The sequence below is a fragment of the Cyprinodon variegatus genome, unplaced genomic scaffold (assembly GCF_000732505.1).
Source record: "Cyprinodon variegatus isolate N-32 unplaced genomic scaffold, C_variegatus-1.0 Scaffold78, whole genome shotgun sequence".
Classification (NCBI taxonomy): Eukaryota; Metazoa; Chordata; class Actinopteri; order Cyprinodontiformes; family Cyprinodontidae; genus Cyprinodon; species Cyprinodon variegatus.
Window position 1 is genome coordinate 245672 of NW_015150531.1, and position 15879 is coordinate 261550.

General features: G+C 36.5%; 1 protein-coding gene across 1 annotated transcript in view; it reads right to left on the minus strand.

Moving 5' to 3' along the window:
* ctnna2 (catenin alpha 2) overlaps positions 1-15879 on the minus strand; it is a 406153-nt gene that overhangs the window by 55827 nt on the left and 334447 nt on the right. The window contains exon 13 of the mRNA XM_015372952.1: positions 1920-2071. Within this exon, the coding sequence (XP_015228438.1) occupies positions 1920-2071 (152 nt within the window). The remainder of the gene's footprint in view (positions 1-1919; positions 2072-15879) is intronic.

A 15879-nucleotide genomic window follows, 5' to 3' on the forward strand; every position in this document is an offset into this window, starting at 1 on the left:
TATATATATATATATATATATTTATACACAATTGGTTTATTAATCTACTTACCTTTCATGAGGTTTGTGGTGTGATAAGCCTAAAGGAGTCTAATAGTGTGTTTAAGCTGGAAGGAATTATACACCCTGTGAAAAATGGGGTGGTTAATATAACACCAACATTTCCTATCTGTATGATGGAGTCAAACAACATAAAAAAACTGAACTTTCAAGTTGTTTCCTCAGAAAGTAATTGAACTTGGATGGGATTATGAAGCCAGCTGGTCTCGGGCAGTTCAAAGCTGCCTGTTTTACATTATTTACCGACATCAAATTACTATCCATAATTAGATTTTTTCCGGAGCTGCACTGGGCCCCCTTCCAGCTTGCATAAAGTTAAATAAATGAATTACATGCTAAAAAAGGAGGGTCAGTTTTGGGTGAAAAAATTTAAAAACTGTACCTCTCTTATTGGAGCTGTTAGTTATGTAGTGTATTATAAAGCCTTTTTACCATTACAACTTCGAAAGTAAGCAGATTTATTTCTTTAGTTTTATTTACTTACATGTTTCCACATTCTGCAGGTAGCTATGTTCTTTTTTTTATTAAATACTTTTCTTTTTTTTTAGAAACCTTTTCAATAAAGCTAACAATCTGCATTTGACTCCCTTCCCAATTGCAAAAAAAAAAGAAAAAAAAAAAGAAGCTTAGTCTGACCCCCGCTGGCAAGCTGCGTGGCCTCTGTTACCCTACTGCTGGGTGTCTGGTGACACCATCACCTTGGGTTAGCGTTAATGATGTCACCAAATTAACAGAAATCAGAAAAGCATACAAGGGAGAGCAAAGGTAAGGAAGCCAGGACCTAGGAAGTGTGCTTTATTGTTTCATTCTTTTGTCCCTCTGAATCCCTCTTACCAGTGCTGTACCATGTGTATCAACTGTAAACGTCCTTACATTGCTCTCAATGGTATCACATAAATTAGCGGGTCGACCTGTGTCTGATGTTCCCACTATTTACCGATTGTAGCTGAGCCGTTAAAAGGCAATTTTAATCCGGATTAAAATTTGCTATTTTTTTTTATAACCTGGTGAAGCACATGAAGAGAGCTGGAATTGCCTTTCATCCGGTACTATCTGCATTATTTAACCATGTGCTTACCTTATGGCATTTGGCATGCTGGCAGACAAAGCCTGCGCTTAGCCTAACAAAGCTGCTAAATAACTGTTAATACATCTATATATAGATCTAAACACAAAGTTTACCCTTTTAAACCTGTGTTACTACTATACTCAAGTAACGTATACAAAAACTATTATAAAAGTTATTTATGTTTTCATCAATTTATATAATCAATCAATCAATCAATCAAACTTCTTTATTGTCAACTACAATTGACAATTGTAGTACACAGGTATTGAGGATGCAGAATCATTGACATTAAGCATAACTGGTCATAATGCTGATGTCTAGAGGACAGTAATGCATGTCTAATATGACCCTTGGTATGTGTGAAATACACATCTCAGTGCATTGGGTGAATATATACTCAACCTTGGCTGCAAAAAGACTGGAAGAAGTTAATTCACAGCAATACTCTACACTGCGTTAGACACATGAATATGCAACAATCAGACGAAGCATTATGAGACATTACATTAATAACAGCCAGTATCTCTTCACCATGATATTTATAATCGGTAGAATATGATAGGCAGAGATAGCACTGTTTGTCTTAAAGTTAGAAAAACAAATACTTAAGCAAGCTCAAATACTGATCATGGTAGTCTGCACTGGTTAGTTTAATCAAAATTAGTCTATTGAAGTAGCAGTGTTGTACCATCAGCAGAGTAAAGATCTTGTTAATAATAAAGAAATGACTGAGGGTTGTATAATAGAGGTTATTTAGGTGAAATTCAGTAAATGTTTTTCACCTACTCACCCTTATCATGAGGACAGCTTTCCTGATGTCACGGACACCATCGTAGACCAAACGGGATGCATCAATAAATTCATTCTCCTCAAAGGCCTGTGGGGGGTTTGTACTCAACGCCTCAATCGCCACTTCCACCTGTTCAGCAAAACGTGGCATGACTGCAGGAGGGGAAAAAAATCAGAAAAAATTGGTTATTGTTAGTCAACTGTTTCTTTTTATGAAGAAATAATGTTAACATTTGTCATTTCTGCAGCTCATGAATTCCTAAAATATAAAACCAAACAGTTTCCACAAAATGTAATTCAAAATAGCGATATTCCTTGTAGCCATAGGCCGGTGCATGCTCTTCTGTGGTAATTGTGTGCATCTGTGACTAACTAGGGAGATAAGTATGTGCACCAATGTGTGAGTGCAGGCTGTCAAATCATAATGTCAGTGAAAGGAAACATTCATCAAAGCCTTTTTGAGCTAAACAAAAGCCCTCCAACATAGGGCCCCTATTGACCACAAAAATAGCTGATTTTCTTCTCAATATAAACTGGTGGGAGTTGATGGAGAACTTTATGGCCTTTTTGTTTTTCTGTTGAATGGGCTTTTAATAGTCTGGAATATTAACTTTATGTTTCAATATCTATCAGGCCACATTCCTCCTAAAATTAGCATCCATTTACAGACTTTGACAGGCGATAAACAGAGAGGACCCTAGGATTCTCTTTGCAATGAAGGGCTTATTTCTGCTTCACAAATGCTTGTAACAGTTATACTATTATTGAGTGTGGTTCTTGTTTATCATGTAATCATCTATTAGAAATGCTATTTAGCAAGGATTGTATTGCAAAAATTACAAAAAATTTGATAAGATATTATTTAAAAAATATATATTTATTGTTTACTTAAAAAAAAGGAAATTTGTATCATTAAAGACTGAATCAGTTGTCTATAACAAAAATACCCAGATTGATCTAAAAGAACACATTTCTGGAGGAGAAACATTTTATGAGGACAAATGGATGATAAGAAGAAAACTATGGGGAAAGAAAATAGGGTGATAAAGATTAGCTGGTGGACTCTCATCCGAAAGCTAACTGAGTGGTTTCATTATTATTCTCTACATTATCCTGCTCAATACAACCAAAGCAAGCTAAATCAATTATCCCACTTGCACTAAAGGTGTATCTGCAATCTACCTATTAGTTTGATATAAAACAAAGTCTGCATTTCATGTAACATAAAAGGCACTACAAAAAACTCTCTGCCTTTCTCTTTTCATTTTTAATTCAGTTTAATCCACTTACTGCATAAGCGTAAAATAGGCTTTTGGGAATTGCTGGGAAGGCGATTTAAATAGAAATATTTAAATGTTCTCAGAGCTCTTAATGAGCAAAGTTGCTGGTAAGAAGCAATTTCAGTCATTCCAGTTGAAAAATTATGTAGGGAATTAAATGTGACCATGTACCAATGGATTTTTTTCACCCGCCAGGCTTAAACGCAGTTAAACTGAGAAGTTATGGAAGTACAATGAGTGCATGAAAACTTCAAAGCAGTGGCCCTGTGCCCTGGTGATGTGTTTAACGAGATATAGGCTGCACAGCTTATACCTTTTCTGATGCAAAAGCCTTAATTTCACGTCCAAAAAGCCCCATTTAAACAGCATATTATGACAGCTAAAAGCAAAAAATATCAAAAAATCAAGCTGAGAGAGCATTAACTTATAATATGAAGTTCAAATGTTGAATTATATAACTGGTTTTAGACTCAATTGTATAACTGTCCGACGATAAGCTCCAAGTGTTGGACTTGTTACCTACAGTGGCCGGACACAAATATAGCAAATAGAACCTATTTTGAAAAGAAAATGGAAGATTTTGCTAGATTGCAACTGTTTTACAATGTGCACTGAATCTCAATTTAAGCAGCTGCAATGCTGCCTCCATGGTAGGGCTTGGTGCCTTGATGAACTGCTCATAATTAGAGGTGAGATAGAATGAGAAGCTGTCTGTTTTCTGGTATATAAATGTATAGACATAGCTTAACTGAAAAATAATGTTCTTTTTGAAGTGCTAATATTCAGTGGGGAGCTGGAGGAGAAACTCGACCGTTCTACATTGAAAGCAGTCAGTTGATGTAATGCAGACATCAATTTATGCGTGCACATCATACTGATAAAAAGAAGCTTTGCAGGATTACCTACACTCTTTGGTCTGGGTTGTCTTTAAGTTGCTGGAAAGGATCACTTTGCTGAGGTTTCCTCTTAGTTTTCCTTCTCAGCCCAATATTTCAGCATGCAGAAATGTAGCAGTAGGAAGCAGGGATCATGCCCATGGTTTTCAAATGGCATTACTATTGACCAACAGTTGCCCAAAGAAAAATAATGAAAAATCAATTTTGTAATATAAAAAAAAAGAAATAGATGGTAAACCAGGTTAGAGGCATTTAAAAAAAAAGTTTTTTCATTTACCATTAATTTATGTTTATACCAGGAAAACAGGAAAACACTGAACACTACTTTCTAATAACTACATATTTTTCAAGTCTATATTGGATGAACATAGAGAATAATACATAGTATAAAATATAGATTACAAAATATGTCAATACAATTTCTACCTGTACATGTCATTAATAATTATGTCATTTCTTGATAAAACATTCTTACTTTTAATAATTCCTATTTTGTTATACTGAAGTACTTTCTTTATTAGTCACCTGGATTTTTAATGGATATTCTTGAAAGAATTTTTTAGAAGCACACTGAGAAGATCAACCTTAAGGATATGGAGCCATAACGAACTTATACGTTTACCACTGTACAGATGTCTTATACAGTATAGGTGCTGCCAGAGTATTTGAAGAATGTTGTGACTTGTGTTAAAACTTGTAATTTAACGGAAAAATGTGCCGATTTTTGAGTCTCATTAATTAGTTGCAAAAACAACAGAAATGTAAAATCTCATTTCCAATTATCCTGCACGTCCCTGGTAATACTTTGAAGGGATCCACAGGTTATATATACTTTGTTAAAAGCTTCATGTTCACTCCAATAACTCCCTGGAGACATCTAAAAGCAGCAGGACCAATTTGTTGACAAAAAGCTTTGACATTATACAATACATTTACCTATTCTGAAAACTTTTACGAATCACTGCGGTTAGATAAAGTAAAACACCCATTCACACACTAATGGTGGTAAGCTATGTACCCGTCTTGCCCAAGAACACTGACAGGAGATGGACAGAGCTGGGGTTTGATCTTCCAACCCTCACATTGCAGGATTAAAGGAGAAGTTCGGTTTTTTACACTTTAAGCCCATTTTCTGTAGTGTCCAGGATGAAATTGAATGATCGACACCAAAAGTTTGACAATTGCTCCTGTCTCTGCTTTTTGGCTCATTTAGAATCAACCCCTGGCTGCTTTAGAATGGCTAGCATAGAGCATGTCCGATAATGTCCTTAAAACAACCTTAAACGTTCTTTTTTTAAAATATGCTACTCACCGGGTCGTCAGCGCTGTTCAATGACGTTCCAAAAAAAGTTTCGTGAAGAAAAAAACGTTCCTGTAGTGTTTTATTTAGCATTTTGTAAATCCCATTGAGTTCTGTAGGAATAGTCAATATTCCCCTGCCACCGGAAACGGAAATGGGGCCTGTTTACACAGTTGTAGTCTTTTCGCTTCACTCTGTGTACTCCGACGTCGAGAATCAAGAATCCACCTTTCGTATTCCATTTTCAGAGTTTTTTTAAAGTGTTTAACAGAGACGTTAGCACCTCGACGTCGGAGTACACAGAGTGAAGCGAAAAGACTACAACTGTGTAAACAGGCCCCATTTCCGTTTCCGGTGGCAGGGGAATATTGACTATTCCTACAGAACTCAATGGGATTTACAAAATGCTAAATAAAACACTACAGGAACGTTTTTTCTTTACGAAACTTTTTTTGGAACGTCATTGAACAGCGCTGACGACCCGGTGAGTAGCATATTTTAAAAAAAGAACGTTTAAGGTTGTTTTAAGGACATTATCGGACATGCTCTATGCAAGCCACTCTAAAGCAGCCAGGGGGGGATTCTAAATGAGCCAAAAAGCAGAGACAGGACCAATTGTCAAACTTTTGGTGTCGATCATTCGATTTCATCCTGGACACTACAGAAAATGGGCTTAAAGTGTAAAAAACCGAACTTCTCCTTTAACTCCTGCATCCTACGCAACTGTCTACCTATATTCTCCCCACATTGTTGTAACTGCTTTTACTTGTTAAAACCTGAAACAGTAGGACCAATATGGCCATTTACCAATCTTTAAATAGATTAATCTTCATTATAAAAAAAATATTTCCACTTAACATTTGTCACCACATCACAAAAACACAGTATATTTCAGAATCCTTTGTTATTATATATTTTATTGCAACTGGCACAGCTATTCCAAGGCAATTATATAAGGATGTGACTCATCCAGAGCATTTGTTCATTATGTTTTCTTGTAGCTTCTTAATCTACAACATTTCAGTTATTAAAAGCTCTAAGCCTCTTCAGACTGTGTAGCATGTCTTTATTGGTCCAATGTGCACATCTGCCTGCAAATCTCTTGAAAATCACACTCAACCAGGGAATTCAGGCACGTGAATCTCTAATATGCCTCAACAGAAGCCAATCACAAAATGCAGTGAATCTAACATCCCAATCCGACAACCAGGGATAAACTGTAAGACCGAGAGAAAAAAGTCCCATGCTGTGAAGCTGGATGGGAGACGGAGGAGTGTAGGAAGTGTTGAACATTGAAACTGTTGGAACAAATTTGGTTGCAAGGCGTACATTACAACAGCAGTCTAATATTTAATCTAATCTTCAAGGAAACACTTTGGTGCCATTAGCTTCCTTTACTGTTCTTACAGTAAACTTGAGGCAGAACATCTCTCCTCTCATCCAGAGCTTGTATAATTTTAGCACAGTGTAATAAAAGGTAAAAATTTAAAAGACCATTTCCAAGCCTTTTCCAGAGTTCCATCCTAACTAGACTGTAAATAATCAAAACCTTTTCATATTGTGTTGGTTATTCATTGAAACTGTTTAAAAAATGAATAATGATTGGTGCACCCATTTAAGTGAAGGGTGGCCCATGGGGTGAAATTATATTGCAACAAAAAAGTATTTAGTTCTGGTAAGTATTAGTACAGTGTCCGTGGTGGTTGTGGTTGCATATTGAGGTGGATAGCTACATATCAGACAACGTGCATAATAGTATTTAATGATGGCTTAATATTTTTTAAGCATAATAACCCTTGATGCCAAAAATCTAACATGATTTAATTCAATTCAATTCAGTTTATTTATATAGCACCAATTCACAACACATGTCTCTAAAGGCACTTTGCAGTTCAACCAGATCATACAGACAATTTGATTCAAAGTTTTCTATCTAAGAAAAAACAGTTGATTGCATCGACTCATTGACACTAAGCATGCTTGTAGCAACAGTGGAGAGGAAAAAAACTCCCTTTTAAGAGGAAGAAACATCAAGCACAACCAGGCTCAACGATCTGCCGAGGCCGACTGGGGTTCAAGGAGACAGAAGGAGAGATACAAAAAGCAACTGTAAAAGGCGGCCCCATCCAAGAAAACACACAGCCAGGCAGACAAGCTCCAAGCCAACTCCAATGTCAGAGGATGAAGAGAGCACATCCAGCCAGTCACAGTCAGAGAAACAGAACTACACTGAAAAACAGGCTGATCTCCAACATCTATAAACAAAGGTCTTGATGGCAGCAGCACAGCTGTCATTTCTCTCCAGGATGGAGTTACAGCCAAACAAGACCAGACCAGATGAAGCTACTCTGAGAATGAGCAGAGAGAGCATTAGGTTAGAGGTTGAACTAACAAATTCTGCAGAAAGGAGTAATAGAGATAGGGTGACTCAGTCTTAGCCTATAGCAGCATAACTATAGAGATAGCTATGGATAACCTGAGCCATTCTAAATATAAACTTTATCAAAAAGGAAAGGTTTAAGCCTACCCTTAAAATAGACAGGGATGATTTTTGTTATCGTGGACTAAAACTGGTAGGTGGTTCCACTGGAGAGGAGCCTGATAACTACAAGATCTACCTTTTTTTTTTTTTTTTCAAATAAAAGATCTGCCTCCCATTCTACTTTTAGAAATGAGTGAAGTGCTCTGTTAGGGACATAAGGAACAATAACATCTTTGATATAAGATGGAGCTTGGTCATTGAAGGCTTTATATGTGAGAAGGAGGATTTTAAATTCTATTCTGGATTTACCAGGAAGCCAATGAAGAGAAGTGAGGATAGGAGAGATATGATCTCTCTTTTTAATTTTCATCAGAATTGTAAGCTGGTTTCTAAATTCCCCTAAAATCAGTTCAATCAAGTATTTTTTTTTTTTTTATCTGCAATGAAAACAGCTGGGATAATGGAGACATCCCTTAACAACTCACAGCGCACGGTGTAACCACTAGGATTGAAAACGGGTTGTATAGTAAACAATAAAGGTCTGTAGAACTGAGGAGTAGAGTGTCTGAGTGGTTTTATTTTGGAAAACTGAAGTAGAAGTATCATTATGCTCCAATAGGTACAATTAAAATTTGGCCTTCAGAGAGAGCAAAGAAAAAATACCAAAAAAGCCCACATGGACGAAGCAGTTTGGGTTGTCCAAGGTGAAAGTTTATTTTGAGTAAATTCCCATGTATCTTTACTTCCCCACAATGGCCCAGAGCCGAAAAACATATCTGGATGAGGTGTTTCATCGAGAAAAAAATGGAACCCATATGCTACTGTTAAAAAAATCTGTAACTCTAAGTCATTTAAAAAAATATATATTTTTAAATATTTCTTATATTTTCTTTTGATTTAAGGAGGTAAGACAATTCACGTTGAAATAAGATGATTTATATTGGAAATAAAAAAAACAACAACTCTTACCATATTTCAAGGGCATAATATCGTACTCTGTTTATCTAATGGAAAGAAATACTCTATAATATATATATTTTTTCATATAATTGGAGAGTTACAATTTAAAATATCAAAAAAAAAATTTGATTTAGAAATATACATTTCCCTATCTTCGTACATCAAAATTCAATTATAAAAAAGCAAGTTATTTTTTATTTAGACCATAATGCTTATGTTATGGCAACTGCCATAACATAAGCATTATGTTATGGCATTATTATAAATAAGAATAATCCTAACCTCTATCTGTTCTTGATTCCCACAGTGGTTAAAGTGTTTTTCTAACAGTCTAACCCTACCCTGCTCGTCTCATAGTAATTTCCTCATCAGCGCTATCTCCTAACTCCCGCCTCTATTTACTCACTGATTAAGGAACCTTAGCGATTCTCCTTTCAAGCTTGGAGTTTGCTATCTGGCTGTCATTTTGGGTAATACCTCATTACCCATCACTGTAACAATGAATGCAGATTTAAAAAGTGACTCAGCCAGCTGTGTGTTTTACACAGATGGACCAAATTAGGCTACTCGGGGGTATTTAGAAAGCACAAACATTCCTCCCTGCTTCTATGTACACTATGAAAACTGCAGGGCAATTTTTTGACACAAGTTTTGGGTTTATGCTGTTGGGATAAAGGTTAGTTGGCTTTTAAATATTGTGATTTTGTCAGTTGAATTTAAGAATTGTAGTTGATTCATAATTCTACACAGACTGCCATTTAGAACTAATCAAGCTTTACTTAAACTCTTCTACAAGATACAGTAGAAATGTTAGGGTTGCAAAATGAGGCTTTAATAGGAAGATTAATAGTATTTAGATTTAATGACTTATTTCACAATAAAGTCGGATCACCAAAGATTACATTAGCCCTTTCGATGCCAACATTCCCACATGGACCCAATAATCGGCAACGAAGCCAATACTCCATGTAATATTTTATACAGTTACTGAAGATGATTTTTGTTATCTAGATTCTTCTTTGTCCACAAGTCTTAAAAGTTGGGCTGTAAATGTGCACTCTGGGTCAGCACTGTACATTACCTTTGTGTTAAAGTCATCATTAGGTATGTTATTGATAGACATTGAGAGAAGCACATATGCCAGATAAAACACACAAACCAACCCTGTTGGGTTATTACAACCTAGGGTTTATAACACTCAATATTTGTAGGACTGTTTGTAAATTCAGCAGGTTGTAACAGCTTTCAGAGCAAAATTATGAATACCATAATAAAGTGACTTTTTTTTTAAATCAAGGTGTATGTATATATATATATATATATATATATATATATATATATATATATATATATATACATATATATATATATATATAAACTAGTCTTTAAGTTTTTTTTTCGGAAGGGTGACAGTATTAAGTGTCTTTATGCCTATTCCTTAAGTCCCAGGTGTATTTCCTTAATGCACTTGATCCTCTGATTTACAAGCATGACATGTGGGAGGCCTCGTGGCTGTATCAGTTATTACTCACAGCCAAAGCCTAGTTAAATCCTATTTTCTCAAGCCCAATGCAATAACAAGGAGTGACTCCTCCCAAGCTTTTCTAAATGGCCTGGTGACAAACTATGGACCGTATATCAGATTTTAATCTCTCTCCAGGTTTCACATTAATGAGCAACTTAAAAAAAAAACTCTTTCTATTCGAGAAGTATATAATTTGAAATATAGAGCGTTACCTTCGGTAGAAACAGGTAACAGAGAAAGAGGAGTATGATGGGGGTAAACTGAGAGAACTCATAAGCACTTTCCCATTAAGCTATTGATTTTTCAGCCTCTCAAGGACACTCTTCAATCCCAGACCTGCGAGTGGACTGTCAGGGATCCATGGTGGAGCCTTGCACAATGCTCCTTGGCTCCCTGTGCTCTGCCTGAGCATAAATCAGACCAAGCTCAATGTGTAAAGAAGGGATGGGCAAATTGAGACAAGGTCAGAGGGCAAGTACTGCAGTTGTAAGCATTGTGTTGGTGTGGCAGCTGTCAGAAAAGATAAGGAGGAGTCAGTGATTGGCGTGAGCTGCCATGAGCATAAACACCGGGTAATTACATAAAAACAAAGAGCAACCTCAAAGACGGGCAAATGCACAACACATGTCAGGTAAGGAAAAACAGTTTTACCTTTGCACAATTATTAGAGAACGGTGGGCAGCATAGATGGATTCCACTGAAACCATCACTATGATTGCTTAGTGAAATCTTTTTTGACAGGTATTGATTCTTTATGGTAGAGTCTAGTTAATTGGACTTGGTACCCTCTAAAAGTGTGTGATCCTATATCCTTGTTCATTGTTCAGCAACACTAAATCATATTTACCCCAGACTATAGATTTCTACTTGACTGTGCTCACATCCATAGAAATCAGGTTGTAGGAAGGAGTGGCGCAGAGGAAGGCAAACGTTCACGAGGATCAATAAGTGCTTTATGGCCCAGATAAGCCCTTAAACACCCCCAAACTATGTTACCACTAAGAGTTGAATGAGAATAACAACAGCTTTTAATGAAAGAGAAATGTGAAGCCAATGAAAGACTAGTTTAAAGGGGCTGCGGCTTCCTGGACTAGAAATCTCTATTAGAAACTTGAATCCTTCAAATTTAAATAATATCCCCCCTGAAGGAGATCTGACTGGTCTACCAATTGCATCTTAAAGTTGAAGGGAAACAGCTGTTCTAAGCATTGCATTCCGAATTCTCCCGAGCGTTGCCCGACTTTACACGAGTGAATAAAGTGAATGTGATTGGTCGTATATCAAGGGGGTGGAATTGTTGTTGCAGAAGGTTTGCAAGCACGTTTAGCTATGGCCGATTTGTCTGAAGCATCTTGCTAACCAGTTGGCAACTTAGTGCAAGTAGATACCCAATGGGAAATTACATTAGGACCAAATAGCACTTTCCAACGACACCGTCAAGGAATTCTATGGACAGCGCAAACATGCAAGAGGAGGACAGTTCTGTGTCGGAGGTTGTGGATGAGTGACCTCCATCATACATTTTTTATTTAATGGAGGAAAGCAGGAACAAAGTTGTTGTGCAAGAGGACGCCAGGGCGGCGGAAGCTTCGTTTGGTGTAGAAGTCTTACAGCCGTACATGTTTGAGCCCTCACCTCGCAACACTGCCAGTTCTGTTAGCTCTACGCCTGCTGAAGACACAGACATCCATTCCCGTAAACACTGGGACGTAACTCAATGGTAAAGTAAATGATTTTTATTTCAACCGTTGCATATATTAGCTGCGGAATCTGAATCAAGATCATATGACCGAAAAGATTTGATTGACAGATGACCGTTAAAATATGATTAGCTATTGAGATGTACAAGCTGACGTATAACTAACTGGCCTGCATAAGATAATGACCCTCCCCCCACATTTTCTAACTTTTAGGAAAATATTGTCTGATCAACAGTACATTTATATACATGTTTACATTTAAATATGACTTCCCTACGACTTTAAATGTGGTGCTAACTTCCCTCTAGTTCATGGCATTGTTGAGGGGGTTTGAATTTAAGATTTCTTTTGTTTCATCACAAATAAATCAGATAGCAACATTCCATACCTTTGAAATAAAGTACAATTGTGTTATCCTTAAACAGATATCAGGTGTTTGCATTTAGTCCAGGTTACTGTGGAGCTATTTTTGATTTATCTGATTTTCCAGGTTGAATTTCCTGATGCCCCCAGGGCTTGACATGGTAAATCTTTATGGTCAATATCTAAACCTCTTTCTGATGCCTTTCTCAGAACCCCTTGACCACCTAGTAAATCATGTACTGGGGCTATGACAAGTGTATACTGATAAAGTCAAATCAAATAAAAGGGATTGTTAAAACATTCTTTTCTAAATGAAAATGAACTGAAATCTGTAGCACTGTTGCCTTGCAGCAAAAAGGTCCGGGGTTGGATTCCTGGACTTTCTTAATAAATATGAGAGCTGAATAAAAAGTATTTTTGATACCTACAAGATTTTTCTCAGAAAGAGCTCAGCCTGACAAATCAGCCTCTTTAGTACACATTTTTAAATTAAGTGACTATGCTGTACATAAAGTAGTCTCTTTTACACAAGTGGGGTACAAGTAAGATAAGACTAAATATTCTCATCTCCAAGACATATTGTATGTTTACTAAGTGGGGTATACATTGGTCAATTAAAACCCCAGGGATATTAGTTTCATGGATGAAAAAATACAATGTTGTTTATATGTCAAATAATTTTGCTTAGACTGCTTTAAAGGGACTCGCGTAGGATATCAATCAATAAATGTGCTAAAGAAACAGATATATTGAGACTCCCTTTTTATGTTCACATTTTATAGAGGATTTATATTTACTGTTAAAAGACCATGTGCACCATCTGGGAAGCAGTGTTTTTGGTGCAGCAATTGCAGCCGCTGACCGGACCGGACCGGGCATTCGAACAGAGCCGTGAGCTCCGGGGCTTGTCCAGCAACACTGGCGGCCGGGGACGGAGTGGCCGAACCCGACCTGGTGGCGGTATGCTTTCCTCCTGCATCCCTTACCAAGGGGCCAGTTGTTTTGGCCAAGTAATACATCATTTTAAATTAAATAATTTTTAGTTTAAAAATAGTTTTAAAAAAATGCAATTCTAGAATGATTATACAATGACTGTAATAAATTGACTTTTGTCCTTAATTGCTCAACTAAAAATTTTCTTCAACCAACTGTCCTCTAGAAATCTATAACTCATTAACCTGGTAAACAGAGTTTACCTGTGGGCAGTTTCATTTAAGTATTAATACAGCTGTTTTCTGAACATCTCAGAGAGTCATTTAAAGAGCATTAAAGCTCCACAAAGAGTAAAGAATTAAACACACAGATTTGTGGTGCAGATTATATTGCATTTAGGTCATAAAAAAGTATTCCAAGATTTCATCTTCTATCATCACAATGTTTATTTCATAATCTAAGAATGTGAGAGCATCATGCAACTTTAAACATCTCCACATGACTGTCACCTACACTAAACGGCTTCTAGTAGAACTACAAATATCTACATCTGAGGTGGGAAATCTGTACACACAAAAAAATATTTGCTGTTGTCTATTCTAATTTGGTCCAATCAAAATAAAGCAAGAATAAAGACATTGTTGAAATAAAAAATAAATGTAATTACTAGATTTATATGCTTTGCATGGGGTTAAGGGAGCATTCTAGAGTGATATTCTAAGTTTTGAACTGGCTGAATTTCCAGCATCTCCATGATGTTGCTGTCTAACCACTAGGCCACCACTTCCCTAGATGAAGCTGAAATAAAAATAAGTAAAAAAAAAAGGGCCTTAATGTTTATGTGTGGTGGAAAATCATTTTAGTATCATGGGGATGCTTTTTTTCAGCAGGAAAAACCAAATCCGTCCAGCTGAGTTTTAGATGGATGATATCACACATGGGCTAATCCTGGAAGTAAGACATCTCACAAGCTGCAAAATACTTGGAAAGAGGTTGACCTTCCAGGAGTATGATAGCCCCAGAGATTTTTAAATTGATGTTTTCTATCTAGTCATTAGATGTGCAAAGATGGTAGAGACATATCCCAGGAAACTTACAAATGTAATTGCATCAGGGGGTTGTGCAATGATTTTCTCAAATGGGGTAAATACAAAAGGACATAACCTTTAGCAAAAAAAAAAAAAAAAAAAAAACATTTATGTAATTTAACTTCAAAATGTACTGTTGTATGCTAGTGTATGGCAAAAGTTCTAAAATTTCAATAAAGTTTGTGGTTGCAGCATCTAAAATTTGAAAACAGTTTAATGGGTATGAATGACTTTGCAAGAATCTATTGGATAACTTTTGGCTTCTTTTTCTGTTTGCGAAACAGGCTTCAAACTGTTTTAATTTTCTAGTTGAACAAATTCTCAAATTGAGCAAACTTAGAAGATAATTACGAAGATGTACAGTATCTCATCTTTGTAGGAACATTCAGGTACTGTGTTAGACTGATAAAGGAAAACCACTTAACTTCCTTCATTATGTAAACCCCTAAAAACAACAAATACGTGATGAACTCAAATCAGAGGTGAATCAATATAATGTTGCTTCATTAACAGTTCTCCATTTGTTGTTCACAGTAATGCTGACATAAAGCTTTCATACCTTGCTGAGTATTGAAACTACATGAAAGCTTCCAGCAGAATTAATAGGACAGCCGCACAACTATCAAGTCAAAGTATGTGACACGATTATGGTTGTACAAAATGTACATCAAGTGTTCATCAGATATTGCCATGACATGCTATCAATTAATTACCCTAATCAATTAAACTGAATTACACTATAACAGACCAGAATATGCTTAAAATACTGTATTCCCAACAGTGTAAGTAGTCCATTATAGTGGAGCTAAGCGCCAGAAGACAGATGGCTTTCTGAAAGCACGTGACTCACCGAATGCTGTTTGTGACTTATCAGCTAATAGGGAGGGGAGCTGATTGTGTCTCTCAATTATCCCGGCAGATGAAAGTAACGAGCGAAACAACAGATATACCGCCTCGCTAAATGGGCTTTAATGGGAGAGGTAGAAACTGGAGCAGGGAGGATGGCAAAGTAGAAAGTAGAACAGAAAGAGGGGGAGGGGCGGGGTGGACAGAGTAAAATGGCCTGTCAGAAGATGTTCTACTTTTTGGTTTACAGGAGTGATAGTGGTTGGATTTTATTCTTCTAGACTGGTAATGGATAAATGACTTATTTCCTTTCATCCACTGCCTCTGTTTTGTCTGCTGTTTGTGACAGTACATTTTTAAAGGGCATGTTCGAGTATACTTTTAGGCAATTTAAGCAATGCTTTCAGGGAGCAGAAATCTTTGTAAGGAAAGCAAAATGTGTTTTTCTTTTTTCTTGTTTCTTTTCTATGCTTAGTCTTTTTTTTTTTAACACACAGTTATAAAGACTGTATCATTATAGAAGACTGTATAAAAAAAAAAATCCTCAGCCCCATACTACATTTATAAAGCATATATTGTTTTGGTGAT